Source organism: Pseudochaenichthys georgianus, chromosome 22 (genome assembly GCF_902827115.2).
Source record: "Pseudochaenichthys georgianus chromosome 22, fPseGeo1.2, whole genome shotgun sequence".
Taxonomy (NCBI): Eukaryota; Metazoa; Chordata; class Actinopteri; order Perciformes; family Channichthyidae; genus Pseudochaenichthys; species Pseudochaenichthys georgianus.
The window spans coordinates 14,187,258-14,201,322 of NC_047524.1; the positions used below are offsets into that span (position 1 = coordinate 14,187,258).

Genomic DNA, 14,065 nt, shown 5'->3' on the forward strand with positions numbered 1-14,065 from the left:
GGATGGCGGCTTAATTTGTGCGATTTCATTCAACAAGTTCTGCAATAAAGTAACAATTGGTTGAAATGAACAGGAACAGCTGTCACTAAACGATTATCCCCTTTGTCAATTACTCAATTGCTAAAAAATCAGAGCCAAATTGTTAAACTTATCCTGAAACAATGCAGTTTTGCACAATTATGTAATGATCTAATATAGTTTGCAAAAATAAATGTATTAACCTTCATATAGGGCTATTAAACAAATACATATGACACCATTATAAACTATAAACCTAATGTTATATGCATCCAGATGTGAGATATAGACGTATGGGGAGTAACAACTAATAATTGTTTTTTTTTATAGACTAATCTTTATCTTTATTAAAATAAATCAAAATGGTCTTGTTCTGTTTTCTGTCAATCAATGTATGGATTAATTCACAAATGATACACTTTAGAGAATGGTTAACTTAAGTGTTTTTTGCATACAGTTAGTTAGAATGCACAGAATAAATCATTTTAAATAAGGAACACTTCTAACAATCAGAAAGAGCATTTCATGTTGTTCCAGCCCTACCACTCACATTAAAATAAACCTAGAAATATCTGTCACATTATATCAAGCAGGAAACAACAAGATTCAGGGCAAATCAAATCCCTGATGAAATCTATTCTAGTTTAACTTTGCACAATATACAAAAACGCCCAGATCTGGTTTCAGGTCATGTATAGTTAGCTATTTATGTAAAAAAACATACCATTTGATATCATCAGAAAATGTCATAAAACGTCTTGTCAGCTGTGCTGAAGACACACAAACATGCACTTGGGAGTCACACAGGATATGATCTCTAAATTTAAGTCAGCTTCTCATGGCTTGTCATGTGGGTATGAAACTGCTGAGGATTCACTTCCCTGCTACATGCCAAGAGCTGCTCCAAAAAACAGGTTTATGGAGTCAAACTAAAAACAAAGTCTGAAACGGGTCTTTTTGGCAGCAGTATGGCCAAAAATGAGGGGGGTTTGAGAGGTTATCCATTTATCAGAGTAAAAACCTTCTGCTTGAAACTGATCTCTGGTCACAGGAGCTGCTGGAGGGTAACCTAAGGTCTGACAAACAGCCAGCCAGGACACTGTTTAACATGGTGGGGACAAACATACTGTGGGTATTAGCTGATTGATTCCTGCCTGCAGCTGCAACTGAAATGTAAAACAACTTAGGTCATTAGATTGCCAGCATGTATTTTGTCAAAACAAATAAACATCTGGACAACACAAATATATCACACGTGTGGCCCCAATTGTGATTCTATTTGGGAAGTTCATTTATACTTTTGTTGTGGTCTGTAATGGACAAATGTACTCAGATCTTGTATTTAAGTAAACAATGGAAGTACCCAAGTGTAGGATTACTCTATTACAAGAAAAAGTCCTGCATTCAAAAATGTTACTCAAGTAAAAGTACAAAAGTATGAGTATCAAACTAAATGTAAAGTACGAAAAGTAAAATGACTTATTATGCAGATTTGCACATTTCAGAATAATATATTATATATTTGTCTTATAATTATTTATGCATGACAGTGTTATCAAAGCTTGTAAAGGTGCAGCTAGGTAGCTTGTATGTGTTACTCCAGGTGTAACTAAAGTCTTATTTAAGTGTTGGTTATATTTCACATCATTAATCCAAATCTGCAACTACAGATATTAAATACATGTAATGGAGTAAAAGTAAAATGTTTGCCTCTGAATTGTAGTGGGGTAGAAGTACAAAGTAGCAAAACATTGAACAACTCAAGTAAAGTAACAGTAGCCTACTTGAGTAAATGTACTTCGTTACTTTACACCACTGGTAATGGACGTGTTTTGACAGGGATGTTACAAGCAGAGTGACTTCCCGTCTTGCACTTCTGTCAGAAGCAACATGAAAACACTAAGCTAGCTAACAGGCTAATGTTAGCACGCAGTAGTTAGCTCCCAACAGGTCTGCACACTATTATCACCTAGGAAACAGTGACAAAAGTAAAGCGACAACGTCAATTACACTCACCTAGGTTGGTCGGCTCTATTGTCTTCTCTTCGGTGTTGTGTTTCCCACCCGGAGAATAACGTGATAAATACCGCTTTCTCACGCCATACTGTGTCTTCTTTGCTTGTGTGCTGAACGGAACGTTAACCTGCTACAGTAAAGTAGCTCCGCCTCCTACTACAGACCCCTGGTACCGTACGGTCACATGTGGGGGGCGGGGGGGGGGGGGACAACAACATCCCCCACAATTTCACTGGGATTCGAGGTGAATTATAGGAAATATAAATAATCCCACATTTATAAAATAAAGTAATAAAAATATCAAACAGTATGTTGAACTCTGAAAAAAATGAAATGGATGTCTAATTCCTATTGTACTTTTATTTGTAAGTTTTTTCAAACCAATTCTACTTGTTCTATATATTTTATATTATTTTATTTATTTCATTTTAATCTTTGTTATCCCTTTATTACTGATAAAAAAGGATAACCAATACAAATGTTTTGTTTCCACTCAATTCAAGCGTTACAGCAGCAGAATCTACAACATACAAGTGGAGGAATAAAAAGAGGTATTGGATATAATATTGTAGGAAGACAAAGAACATTTCTAAATTTCCAAAGAAAAATAATCAAAAATGACCCACCATGAAATTGGGTATTTGAAAGCCCTATATAAGTACATAAAAGTTATTGTACTTGTGATATTTAATTATGTCTTTCTCTGACCATTATGTGAATGAGTACATTATCTGAAATGTTTGTATATTTCAATATATTTTCAAAGATTGAAAAAAGGAGACCCCAGCACATTTTGATAACATTTTGTTTTAGACACGGAAAGCATCTAACAGGAACACTGTTAAGAGTCTGTACTGTAACGATTCTTGCTCATTCAAACTTCAAAAACCTATAATGGGCAGAAGCAATTCTAATCATTTTATTCTAGTATATTAAACTATCCAGCAGTAGGCTATGTAAAACCTGCTCCATCTCAACCAACTATGCTGCTTACTACTGATCTAATAACGTTATTTGAAAATAATAAAATTAGAAGTATTTTGTTCTGCACAATCAATGTTTTTGTTACTTTAAGTTAATATATACGTAGCTGAAAATGGCTTTACATCTTTTCGCAAGTCTTAAACAACAGGGAATGAACTACAGCTTTGATCTTTCGAATGTCATCCCTGATATTGAACATATAAATAGACGTGTACTTTCAGTTTACAGTAAGTGTTTAAAAATAATTTCTCTTTATTTGCCACATAAATCAGAATTTTAATGTACTGTTATACAAATCTTTCAATAAATTTCCTTCTGACACAAACATAACCGTTATGTTACACAGGCACGCACACACACATACAACATGGAAACATTTGCACACACAAACGCACGCCCAGGCACGCATGCTCACATAAACACAAAACAAAAGTGCGCCATTCGTGATTTGGCACTTTGGACATATGGAGCCGTTTGCATTGGTCTGCTGGTTTGGGTGGCCATGCAGTGCAATAATCGCTGTTGGTAGAATGACATCCCTTTACCTTAGGTGGGCCACGTTGCCTACGCAGGGCCCAGGCTACAAATATAGTTTACATGAAACCACATCGACATGTAAGGATCACATGCGCGCACACACACGCACACGCGCGCACACACACACACACAGTTATGGCAGGAATATGCAAATGTTAGAAAATCTTTAAAAGTAATGTAAAGCTCACCTCTGCTGCTTGATTATTATTTTAGATAATGCAAATGCACCAAACCAAAAAAAATACTGACAATTAGATGAAAAAAAATGTACGTCTTCAAAGTGTTCAGGCTTGAAATACTACTTCCTGCTCTAACAGATACATACACATTTTACTTTTGACTGTCTAAATATCAGTGGGGTGCCTTTCAGGTTGCCTCCTCTGCATCACAATTTCTTGACTTAATCCATAAAAATGTATAATGATACAAAAATGTAACACAGTGTGGCTGTTTGAATTGCTGAATGTTATGAAGAGTAAACAGGATGATTTGAAAAGGCTTAAGGTGAGCCGTGAGCCAAAAATACGTGAGATACCAGTGTCTCTATTACCCTACAGTAAATGCACCCTGAAACATCTCCTATTCTAACATAAGTGCACATAATATGAAATAAGATCCTTTACCACATTAACTGGTTTATGGCTTTGAATTTTTAACAATACTATTATGTGACATACATTAAATACCTTATCAGATTTCCTCACCGACGGGCTCAAATTGCACACTTGGATAGTTTGCAGCCTGAAAACAAAAGTGCTTTAATGTAATGTGATATTTGGAATTGTATTTTATTAAATTGGCTTATTATAATTAGAACCTTTAGAAATGTAAATGCCAGAGCCGTCAATTAATGTGGTACTCTTGACTAGATTAATGCCATATTTGTAGGACTAAGAAACTGTGTGAGAGTTCAACAGTCATGTTAACAATCCATTGTGTTTCCCCAATTATACAATTATATTTTTTGGAACTGACATTAATCAAATCGTTTTGGATATATATATATATATATATATATATATATATAGATATAGATATATATATATAGATATAGATATATATAGAGGCAAGACATGTGAACACAAAGTAAAACTTGAGTGAATAATATGAACAAATGAAAAAATTTCAGAAATCTGTCAAGAAAAAATGAAAGTCACATAAGAGTAAATGTACTCCCTTTGAAACACACACGTTTATCTGAAGAGTCATATTTGTCAAAAGAGCAGCAGATATGAAAAAAGTAAAACAAACAGAAATCCATTTAACTCTCGAGTGTCTCTTTTAGACTTTCCACTGATGGAGGCAGACGAGATTTGTATTCCACTTTCGGGACTCGATTTCAGTCATTTTAGCCCAGAAAAAAAGCATTGAGAATGGAATTGAATAGTGTTGCCACAAACATCTAAATACAAAACACGTACAATGTGAATACTGCTCCAATAAAGGTTTTTAAAAAGACATATAATGATGTTTTGAGGATCCTAAGGCCTGTTTGAAGTTGGCAGCTGATGATAAAGGTTATGTTTCATTTACGTGAACACATTTTCGGTTTCCACCTAACAGAGGCTTGTATCCAGACATTGACAAAAACCCTCCACATACTGCACATCTAATCTGTTTGTATAACCTGACACCACAATGCTGAAGCTGCATTTAGGTTCATGCAGCGTCCCATCCAGCAGAGTACATAGAGGGTTTAAGGCAGCTTGGAAGTCTTCATTTCCACTAATGTAATGTAAAGTTAACACTATCTCTCATTAGTTTATACCGTGGACATTGTTATCCTGGTTATCCACGTCAGAAACTGTGATTGCTGTCATCCTTGCTACTGGAAGTTTTGACAGAACTTTGACTTGTGTTTTCTGTCCGTTAGGATTCTCAGACTGTCCGTTATTTGGTTTTGTCGGGTACACAGACTCGCCACACTCCAGATCTCAGTGGTTCCTCTCAGTGTTTCTGCTGCTGAAGAGGGACTGTCGGTCGTCCGCCTCATGTGGCCTTTTCTTTCTGGTTGCAGTTGTTGTCTGTGCTGTGGTGGTCAATCTGGCTGTCCTGTAGGCCGTCCTGTTGCTCTTTGGCCTGTCGGCGTCTTGATCTGACAGGCAGGGCCAGTACCACCAGGAGGCAGAGGATATGTAAGCAGTAGTACCAGGACCTGCAGAGACAACCAATTAGTCACATATGAGAATTTATTTAGCCTTAATAACTATTTCCACAACACAGCTCTGTGGCAAAGTAACCTTGATCTTTTATGAGTATGCCTGTCTAGCAGCCAATAGCTGATTAAACCGCAGTCCTCACACGAATGACACTGATCATTGTTGGCCTTTTATTTCATGTCAACAAACACACAAACCTGTAGAATTTTAGTGAGCGTCCCACAGCAAGTAGGACAAATGGTGCCACTGTGTAACTAATGGCAACCTGAGTCCATGCCCACGTGATGACATCATAGATGCGCTTGTACGAGTCGGAGACCATGAAGTGTGGTCTGATGTTGTGCCTTACCTGGAAAAAAACAAAAGAACATCATGTGAGTTCCCAACATTATTTTCATGTGACTGAATGTGCATTCTTCTTATTTAACTGTACATTAGACTTTAAATAAGCAATTATCCTGATTCCTGAAATCTTTCATGACAGCAGGCAATGGCATTTTCTGTGCGGGCGTTTCAGTTAATCAACTTCGTAAATAGATTATCTCCCTGTAGCATCCCTGTAGCATCACTACAATGTCTCAACATAAATACCCTCTTGTCTTTCACAAGACTAAAGTGAAGAGGTCTGGCTTAGCACAGATTAGTGGTAAAGGCCTCACACTGAAACACAAGTGGCATACCAGGATACTTTATTATTATCCCCTTACTCCCCATAAAAGGATTGTGTTGTTTGTCTGTGGTTTAAGCTAAGTAGCATTGGCAAAGAGCTCTTAGACAACATGTCTATAATGACTGTAGGGTTCACTCCAAAGTGGGTGATTCATGAGCTACAAGAGCGTAATTATCCATATGGCTGAATCTGGCTGGGAAAACTCCAACAATGGCTACTGTATAGACAGGAACTGTGGGTACTTACTGCACGAGCTGCCATGGTCATGGCAATGCCAGTGAGGAAGGTCAGGTAGTAGCCGGGGTAATACCCGTGCCACATGGCTGACAGCAGGAAGGTGGCCGCCATGGGGTTGAAGGGGCAGCGCTCATAGCACACCCTGGAAACAGGACACATATTAGGGGTTTTGTCATTTCAAATACAAATAAATGAAAGAGACCGGCCATCATAAGAAATAAAATGGAAATGAATAGTTGTCTTCAAATATGTATTACATTATAAAAAGCAAATTTGTGTTTTTGTTATTAGGATATAATTATTTACAATGAACACAATTGGTTATCTTTTTTATTGTTTTATTTTTTTTAAATGGGTTTTGTTCTTGAATGAACTAATTCATGTTTTATGTATATGTATGAATAATTTATGTTATGAGTGTTTTAGTCTAGTATGCTTATAAGTCAAATGGCTATACTTCAGATATGCATCATACACCCTCTACAGCCAGGTCTTGCTCTAACACAAACTAAGCAGGGTACTTTATTACAACATTAATGATTTTACCTTTTGAGCCAAAGTGCTGTCTGGATATTCCAGTTGTCTAGGAACATCTTGAAACTGGTGGCAAACTGAAAGTAAACCACAAAATCAGTCTTTAGACTTAAGTAGAAAAAACGGCCATATTTGCATATGATTTGTCTGATAAAAAGAGCCTAACCTCAATGTCCCAAATTCTGAGATTTGATACAAGGTCCCAGCGGGGAGAGCCATCTTTGTTGTATCCATTGAAACCGAATCCTGCAGCGTTATTGATAGCATCAGCTGCAGGAGAAAGGCACACATGTTACTTCAACATTAAAAGATGACAACAGCTCCTTAGAAAGCATTAGTTTGTGAAGCAACAACAGAGAAAGATGGAGATCTGGCATCAACTGTTTCTGTCCTTTTAACAACTTTTTAGCTGAACACTAGATGGCACTGTTGTATCAAGAGATGCAGTTAAATAAGAGCCAGGGACTGTTTTAGGCTGCATCTCACATACTGTACAGACTACTTTAAAAATAACCAAGTTCAGGGAGTTCATGAAACCTCAATGGGCAGTAGCATTTAACAAAACCAAAAGATAACGCTGTATAAAATTGGTACCAGTCGAGCTATTAAAGGGAATGGAACATAGTGTTCATTCAAAGTTCATTATTTACAGAAAAAGACAGGGACATACAAAGGCCATCCAGGTACTTTAAGGCACTCAGGGTAACACTCAAGGTCCCTCTTCCAGTTAAATTCACCAACAACCAAAACAAAAGTATATCTTTTGTATGGAATTGGTGGTAGGAATAGTGCACTCCAGTGAGATATTCACATCAAACTCACCAAGTGTCCAGACAAAGTAGTACTTGGGCCTGAGAGCCAGCATGGCCAGGTAAAGATAGATGATCTGCAGATAGAAGGGCGTGGAGCTGACAAATTCATCGTCTATGGAGTGCTCCACAGGAAGCAGGTTGCACAGAGACAGATAGATGCCCAGCGAGATGGCACATGTGCACAGCTTGGAGATGACGTCATTCTGGGTGGAGGTGAGAGAGAAGAGTGGGATCAAGTAGCCCAGTTAAACAAAACCCATTACATCATATTGTATTCGGCTATCAATAATAAACACACTAGGAGAAGTGATACAAAAGTTAGTTACCTTGAGGTTAACTAAAGTCCTTGATAACTCTTAGTTTTATTCAAGAACGATTGTGTTCCTCTCAGTTTCCTTCTAATTTACGATGAATAATTAAATTATGAATGCAGTACGCGATAAGAAAACAGAAATTGCCTTGAGGTTCAGACATTTGCGTCACACTATTCCATAATGTGTCTGTTTCTCTAATGGGAACACGTGCCTTATAATTACCCGGCACACCTTGAAACAACTACACTGCTGTTTTGCTTTTTTAAACATAAACCACTAAAAGAAGAATATCATAGTATAAAGTCCTGATTTGAAACATTATATCTGCTATTTCAATTATTCTCTTTGAGGGTTTATGATTGAGAAGGTTTTCACCGACCACAACACAACATGCAGACGTGCTCTACTCCAATAAGTGTTTGAAGACTTTAAATAACGTTCGCATTTCTATTAAAGCGGTTAAACCTGTGTTGTACCTTGGGTGAGGGTTCTGTCTGCTTGTACTTTCCGTTCTCCTTGCCGTTGGCGTTCTCCTGGTGGCGTGGCTGGTAGCACGTTCCTTCGATGAAAGCCATGTAGTCGTTGTAAGAGCAGGAGGGCCCTGCCAGGATGCCCATGAAGTTACAGTTGTAGCTTAAGTACTCCAGCAAGCTGGGCATCCGTCTGAAAGGCCACAGGGAAGAGATAAAGCAGATTATAGAAAGAGAAAAACACATGTGAAGATGGCTTCCTGTCCACTAAGCAACCAGTATGGCCTCTTCTATTGAATTGTCCAGGAGGAGAGTGCTTTGACTGACTTTGAACCTTTTTGTGGTCTCTTACACTTCTTCCCTGAATTAAATCTGCTGGGTGAGGTAGTGGTCGAACTGCAACAAGAGCTCTTGTATCGACTGCTAATTTTTCCCCTTCCCAGTATCTGAAAGGTAGCGGCTGACTCATAGTATGCCAGCGAAGGTTTACGAAACAAAGGTTTGGTGCCTCTTATCTGGGACCTTATTGGTACACTGGCTCATGCTATGATCTACGCATTTAGTGGGTTTCATTGTGTATATATATAAAACTGTACTGAACCACTTTTTCAATGAATGTAAAGAAGCTGGTCCCGCTATCTTCTCTGTTCAGTTCATCTACGTCATCACATATTAACTCCCTGATAGCGTACAGTAGCAACTCATCCCCCCACTCACATCCTGCTTCATACACTCTTTGTACACCTCAGCTGTAGTGCCATCTCCAATAGTATCTGTGAGGGAGGGGCATCTGCCGTTGTAATGTAGGACAGATGGAGCGAAGGGCATTCCTACAATACAGTTCAGATGAGAGCAGTTCATGTTTGGTTTCCGAGATACCAATGCTCTAACAAATGCTTGACAACACCAGAGGGAGCCTGTGGTGATATCATATGCACAAAGCAATGACGCCTTTATTTTTAAAAAAGAGCATAATTCCTTTCAGACTGAGTTCATTAATAGATTTAAAACCATGTCAACTTTTCAGTTTGGCTTGATTTAATGAACCCATTATCTGAGGCAGTAAAAACATACCTGAGTCACGTACCTGATAGCTAGGTATTTCTGACTGGGAGTCAGCTGTTTCTCAGGCTTGGTCAAACCTACACAGAAACACAAAAGGAAGAGATGTCAAATTAAAAAAACGTCATTCATTTGCATGTGAACCTGCAGAACATGCTCTAAAATGCAGCTTCATTCAATAGTAACAAGGGGCACGCCATGCATAGTTAGGACAAAGCGCTGACTCTCAAACCCACGCGGTGCCAGAGGTTGCTCTCATTGGAGCACAGCATCAAAGGCCAGGAAGGGCACATGGCCCTGTACTGTAAACAGGGCCATTCACAAAGAGAGGAAAATAAAGTATGAAGCATCTGGTTGTACTTTTGTGTTGCTTCCTTACTGACGAATATTCTAAGAGGGCAAATGCCATCTGAGAGCAATTAGTGGTTACTGAGATGTTTAGTTAGGGTCTGCCCTATATTACTTGGCCTCACATTTTTGTGAAAATGTGAGGCCACTCTTATCTCAATCACATAAATGAAAAGATGAATTATGAATCTGCTTCCCTTTGCCTTTAATAACTGCTGGAATATGGGCAAGTATTTGACTTTGTGGCAAACAGATATATGGCAAAATACTGTGTGCAGTATGTGTGAATGTGTGTTTTACAGCAGGCAGGTATGAGTGTGCGACAGTGGATAAGGATAGCGATTACATTCTTAGTTTCTCATTAGACTCGCAGTTGTGAGTAGAAGCGGTGACCTGAACAGAATTCAAAACACTACTCTACTCTGCGCTGCCTACACATGCATGCACCCACCGACACGCACATCAATACATGACTTGCTGTAAGACTGCTGATTGTAATGAGGCTAGAATAGCCTGAGGGGACTTAAGTCTCCAAATGGGAACTAAAAGGCTTTGAGTGACTCGCATCTTTAAGCCTCTCTGATACTTGATCACACATAACATGTTTGTTTTAACCACAATGTCATTCTCTACCATTTATGTATTGCTCATGAGCTCATTTTTGCAGATAAATGGTTCAAACATTGCTTTTTCAACATTATTCAGTCTAGCTCAAATCGTGTTTAGAGACAATAACCTGTTACAGAGAGAGCAGGGGGAGGTGTATGGGAGAGAGTGCATATCTGGTCATTGCTCCATTGCATAACTGTGTTTATGCTGTGTTGTTCACTAGTCCATTGTCAGAACTGGAACATGGCCATGTGACCTTTTTGGAAACTCGAAAGAGAAATAAACCATTTTCACTTCCGTCACATGTTTTGCAAAGAGGATGCTCGCACACACAGACAAAGACAAAAGACACACACGCACGCACACACACACACACACACACACACACACACGCACACGCTTGTCTTACCGTCATGTATTTCAAACGCCAAGCTGGTGATCTTCTGTGTTATAACCATCATGGGCCTGAAACAAATCATCAAACAGAAATAGCCATGTAACTATAGAGAATTTCAAAACAACACAACTGGGTCACATTTTCTAATACAAGTATTTCTCACATGCTTAACCAAAATGTTTTAGTTTTCTTAAGTAAAGGAGAAGATGTCATGCTAAACTGTTGCTCCGTGATTAGGTTCTGCTAGCAAGGAAGGTTTTTAGATGAAAGTTCATCCAAAATGGGAAGTCACAAGTATAATTGCAGACTTCCTTTTATTCTTTCTATTCCTCTTCTCTATTCCCAAGGTCATCAGTCCTTTGACACTGAGCACTCTTTCTCTTGACTTATTCAAGCCATACTCTATCAGAGCCCTTTTAAAGTCGGCTCTCTTTTGCCCTAACCTTCCTTAAGACATGTACACTCTTTCTGTCCTTCAGCAAATACAGATTCTTGACTAATTGCTTACATGAAAACGGTTGGTGGCAAGATACAATGTAGTCAAAACAAGCCAACAGGCCAGATAAGTTCTGGTCTCTTGATAAAACAATAGGAATGTTTTTACTATCTGGTCTCGTCTTTCATTATAAGGTTCATGCTGACCTCAAGGAAAACGTGAATTTGACTTTTCAAAGGGATGTAAAGGGAATGGCAGACTAGGTTTTTAAAAGATTGAAATCTCTGCCCTCGCAGTATGGGTTTGCATTGGGTTGCTTAGCAACTAGCATCCCCCATCGTGGCGTGCTGGGAGTGCAGGCTGTCTGCTTAAATTGTCAGACAGTCTGGAGAAGTGGGAACCAACCACAAGAGTCGCTATCGACGTCCTCCTGCGGACACAGCAGTGTGACACGCTCTGGTTTCTGTTTGGCTCAGTCTGCTTGAGTCATATCCCATTATTCCCCCTGACTCTTACTGTTAACTTCTGGTTTTGTTTAGCTTTGTATTTCATATAGCATTCAACATAAATACCACTGGAGGTTTTTATAAAATGTTTAAAAAGATTTGAAAAAGTAATATAGTCTTAGTGAAGCTTACCCTGTGAAATCTGCAGAGTACATGCCATAGTCAAACACGTAGACACGAGTGATCTGACATACTATCAGATAGCTAAGTGTCACAATGAAGCAGTACCTGTGCAGGAAAAGAAAGAAAAAGAGGAATTAGAGGAAGAAATTATTACACAGGTATGAAGGTAATTGCTTTTACAAAAATACGGAAATGTTGTGTTCAAAAGCCAAAAACATTTAAATGCATAAGTTCTAACATTCGTATCTATATAGAGCGTTTAAGAAAGGGCATCTTAATGCACACATCGGGAAGGTTTAACCTCAGAGTTCTTAGTCCATCCCTTTGTTCTCATATCTGCCGCAGAACAAGGACCTTTTTGATCCAGAACAGTACAAAAGACAGTGGCCTCGGCAGCAGGGCAGAGCTACGGACAGGATAGGAGGGGGGGTCAAAAGGACAAAAGAGCAGAGGAGGCTCTCATAATGTGTCAGGGTCAGTGGTTGAAGACAGAGGACAACACAAGCTTTCAGGAGAAGACCAAAGACAGAGCTGCTCTAAAGCCTGCTGTACAAAGCTGCTGCAGAGACAGCCCAAGTCAAAGCTAGCAAGTTAGCATTCCTCTGCTAACAAAAGGAGGTTTGTGCAGCATCTATTGAGGAGTACAACCCACTAGCTAGAGCACAGCTGCATTGCTGATAAGACGCCTCTTGTAAGCCTACTGTATCTGCAGCAGTCCGAGGAGCAGCCGAGACATCATCTCTATTACCAAGCATTTGTAATAACAAAATGAATTAAACAACTCACACTTCAGCAATATGAAACATTTATGGAAAATATGATTACACATTATTATTTATAACAAAACCAGATGCAGAGAAGGCAATGTCAAGAGGACATCATTACAACAACAAAGAAGAAGAAACACCTGGACTAAAATCCTGCTGATACAGTAAGATAACCCGTCCTGTTACACTTGCTTACACTAGGGGTGCCATTTTCTTGAAGCAAGGGACAGTATCGTGCTACAGATCACTCCAGCAACGTTCAGTTTCAGTGAAACGACTTTACGTTTGCATTGAAAGCAGCAGAAATGTTCCTATGGCAGATATGCCCTAGTTTGAACACAAAGACTAAATATGCTCCGCACCAGAGTATGCGGTAATATGACGTAAAGTGGACATCTTTAGCAGTGCAACAGAGCTTAATTCTTTTTTTGTTAACAATCCTTAGCAACAACGCTATTTAACCAAGATCAGCTTTATTTACTGGTGGACACAGCTGCAGTTATGAGAGGACACGAGCTACATGTGCTGCTGCAGCTATATTTGCAGCAGGCGCACCAGGGATCCTGTCTTTATCCACCTCTGATTTGTGTTTGTGTAATTCACAGCTCGGAGGGGGGTGTTTCCTCTTCACTCGAGGCATCAGACGGGGCTGAGACTAAAGAAAGGCTGGCCTCCTCCCACTGCGGGACAGCGGTTGGCATGTCAACGGGCTGAGCCGCAGGTATGGATGCATACTGCACATGGAGCGGTGAAAAAGGAAAACCAGCTATAAATACATGTCTGAGGACTCTCTATAACGCTGTGTACTGTACATTGAATAAATGCCTCGAGGCACACTTCATGCTTACTCAAATGCATACATGGATCCAGATTTTATTTCCATACGTTTCATCTTGTGTCTGCGAGTCACTCATTTGTACAACGTCAGGTTTACAGTCATGCTTTCACACCTTAAATGAATTCGAAATCTAATTGAACGGCGTGCTTATGTTACAGATAGAATACAATTTCTCCATTCTATCCTCATCTTAGGCGTTGGTCGTAACTGAAGCTGAAGTCTATAGGG

At 39.1% G+C, this 14,065-nt stretch overlaps 2 protein-coding genes across 5 annotated transcripts in view; both read right to left on the reverse strand.

Moving 5' to 3' along the window:
* Positions 1-2,174, reverse strand: part of LOC117467566 (kinase D-interacting substrate of 220 kDa B-like) — a 49,724-nt gene extending 47,550 nt beyond the window's left edge. For all 4 annotated transcript variants that reach the window (XM_034111258.1, XM_034111257.1, XM_034111256.1 and 1 more), the window contains exon 1: positions 2,035-2,174. The gene's annotated coding sequence lies outside the window, so the exon portion shown is untranslated. The remainder of the gene's footprint in view (positions 1-2,034) is intronic.
* A 1,076-nt stretch (positions 2,175-3,250) lies between these two features.
* Positions 3,251-14,065, reverse strand: part of mboat2a (membrane bound O-acyltransferase domain containing 2a) — a 41,143-nt gene continuing 30,328 nt past the window's right edge. Inside the window, exons 4-13 of the mRNA XM_034111377.2 lie at positions 12,242-12,337; positions 11,180-11,235; positions 9,839-9,893; positions 8,758-8,944; positions 7,978-8,170; positions 7,322-7,425; positions 7,168-7,232; positions 6,631-6,763; positions 5,912-6,063; positions 3,251-5,710 (exon numbers count right to left, since the gene is read on the reverse strand). Of these exons, the coding sequence (XP_033967268.1) occupies positions 5,545-5,710; positions 5,912-6,063; positions 6,631-6,763; positions 7,168-7,232; positions 7,322-7,425; positions 7,978-8,170; positions 8,758-8,944; positions 9,839-9,893; positions 11,180-11,235; positions 12,242-12,337 (1,207 nt within the window). The 3' untranslated portion in view covers positions 3,251-5,544. The remainder of the gene's footprint in view (positions 5,711-5,911; positions 6,064-6,630; positions 6,764-7,167; positions 7,233-7,321; positions 7,426-7,977; positions 8,171-8,757; positions 8,945-9,838; positions 9,894-11,179; positions 11,236-12,241; positions 12,338-14,065) is intronic.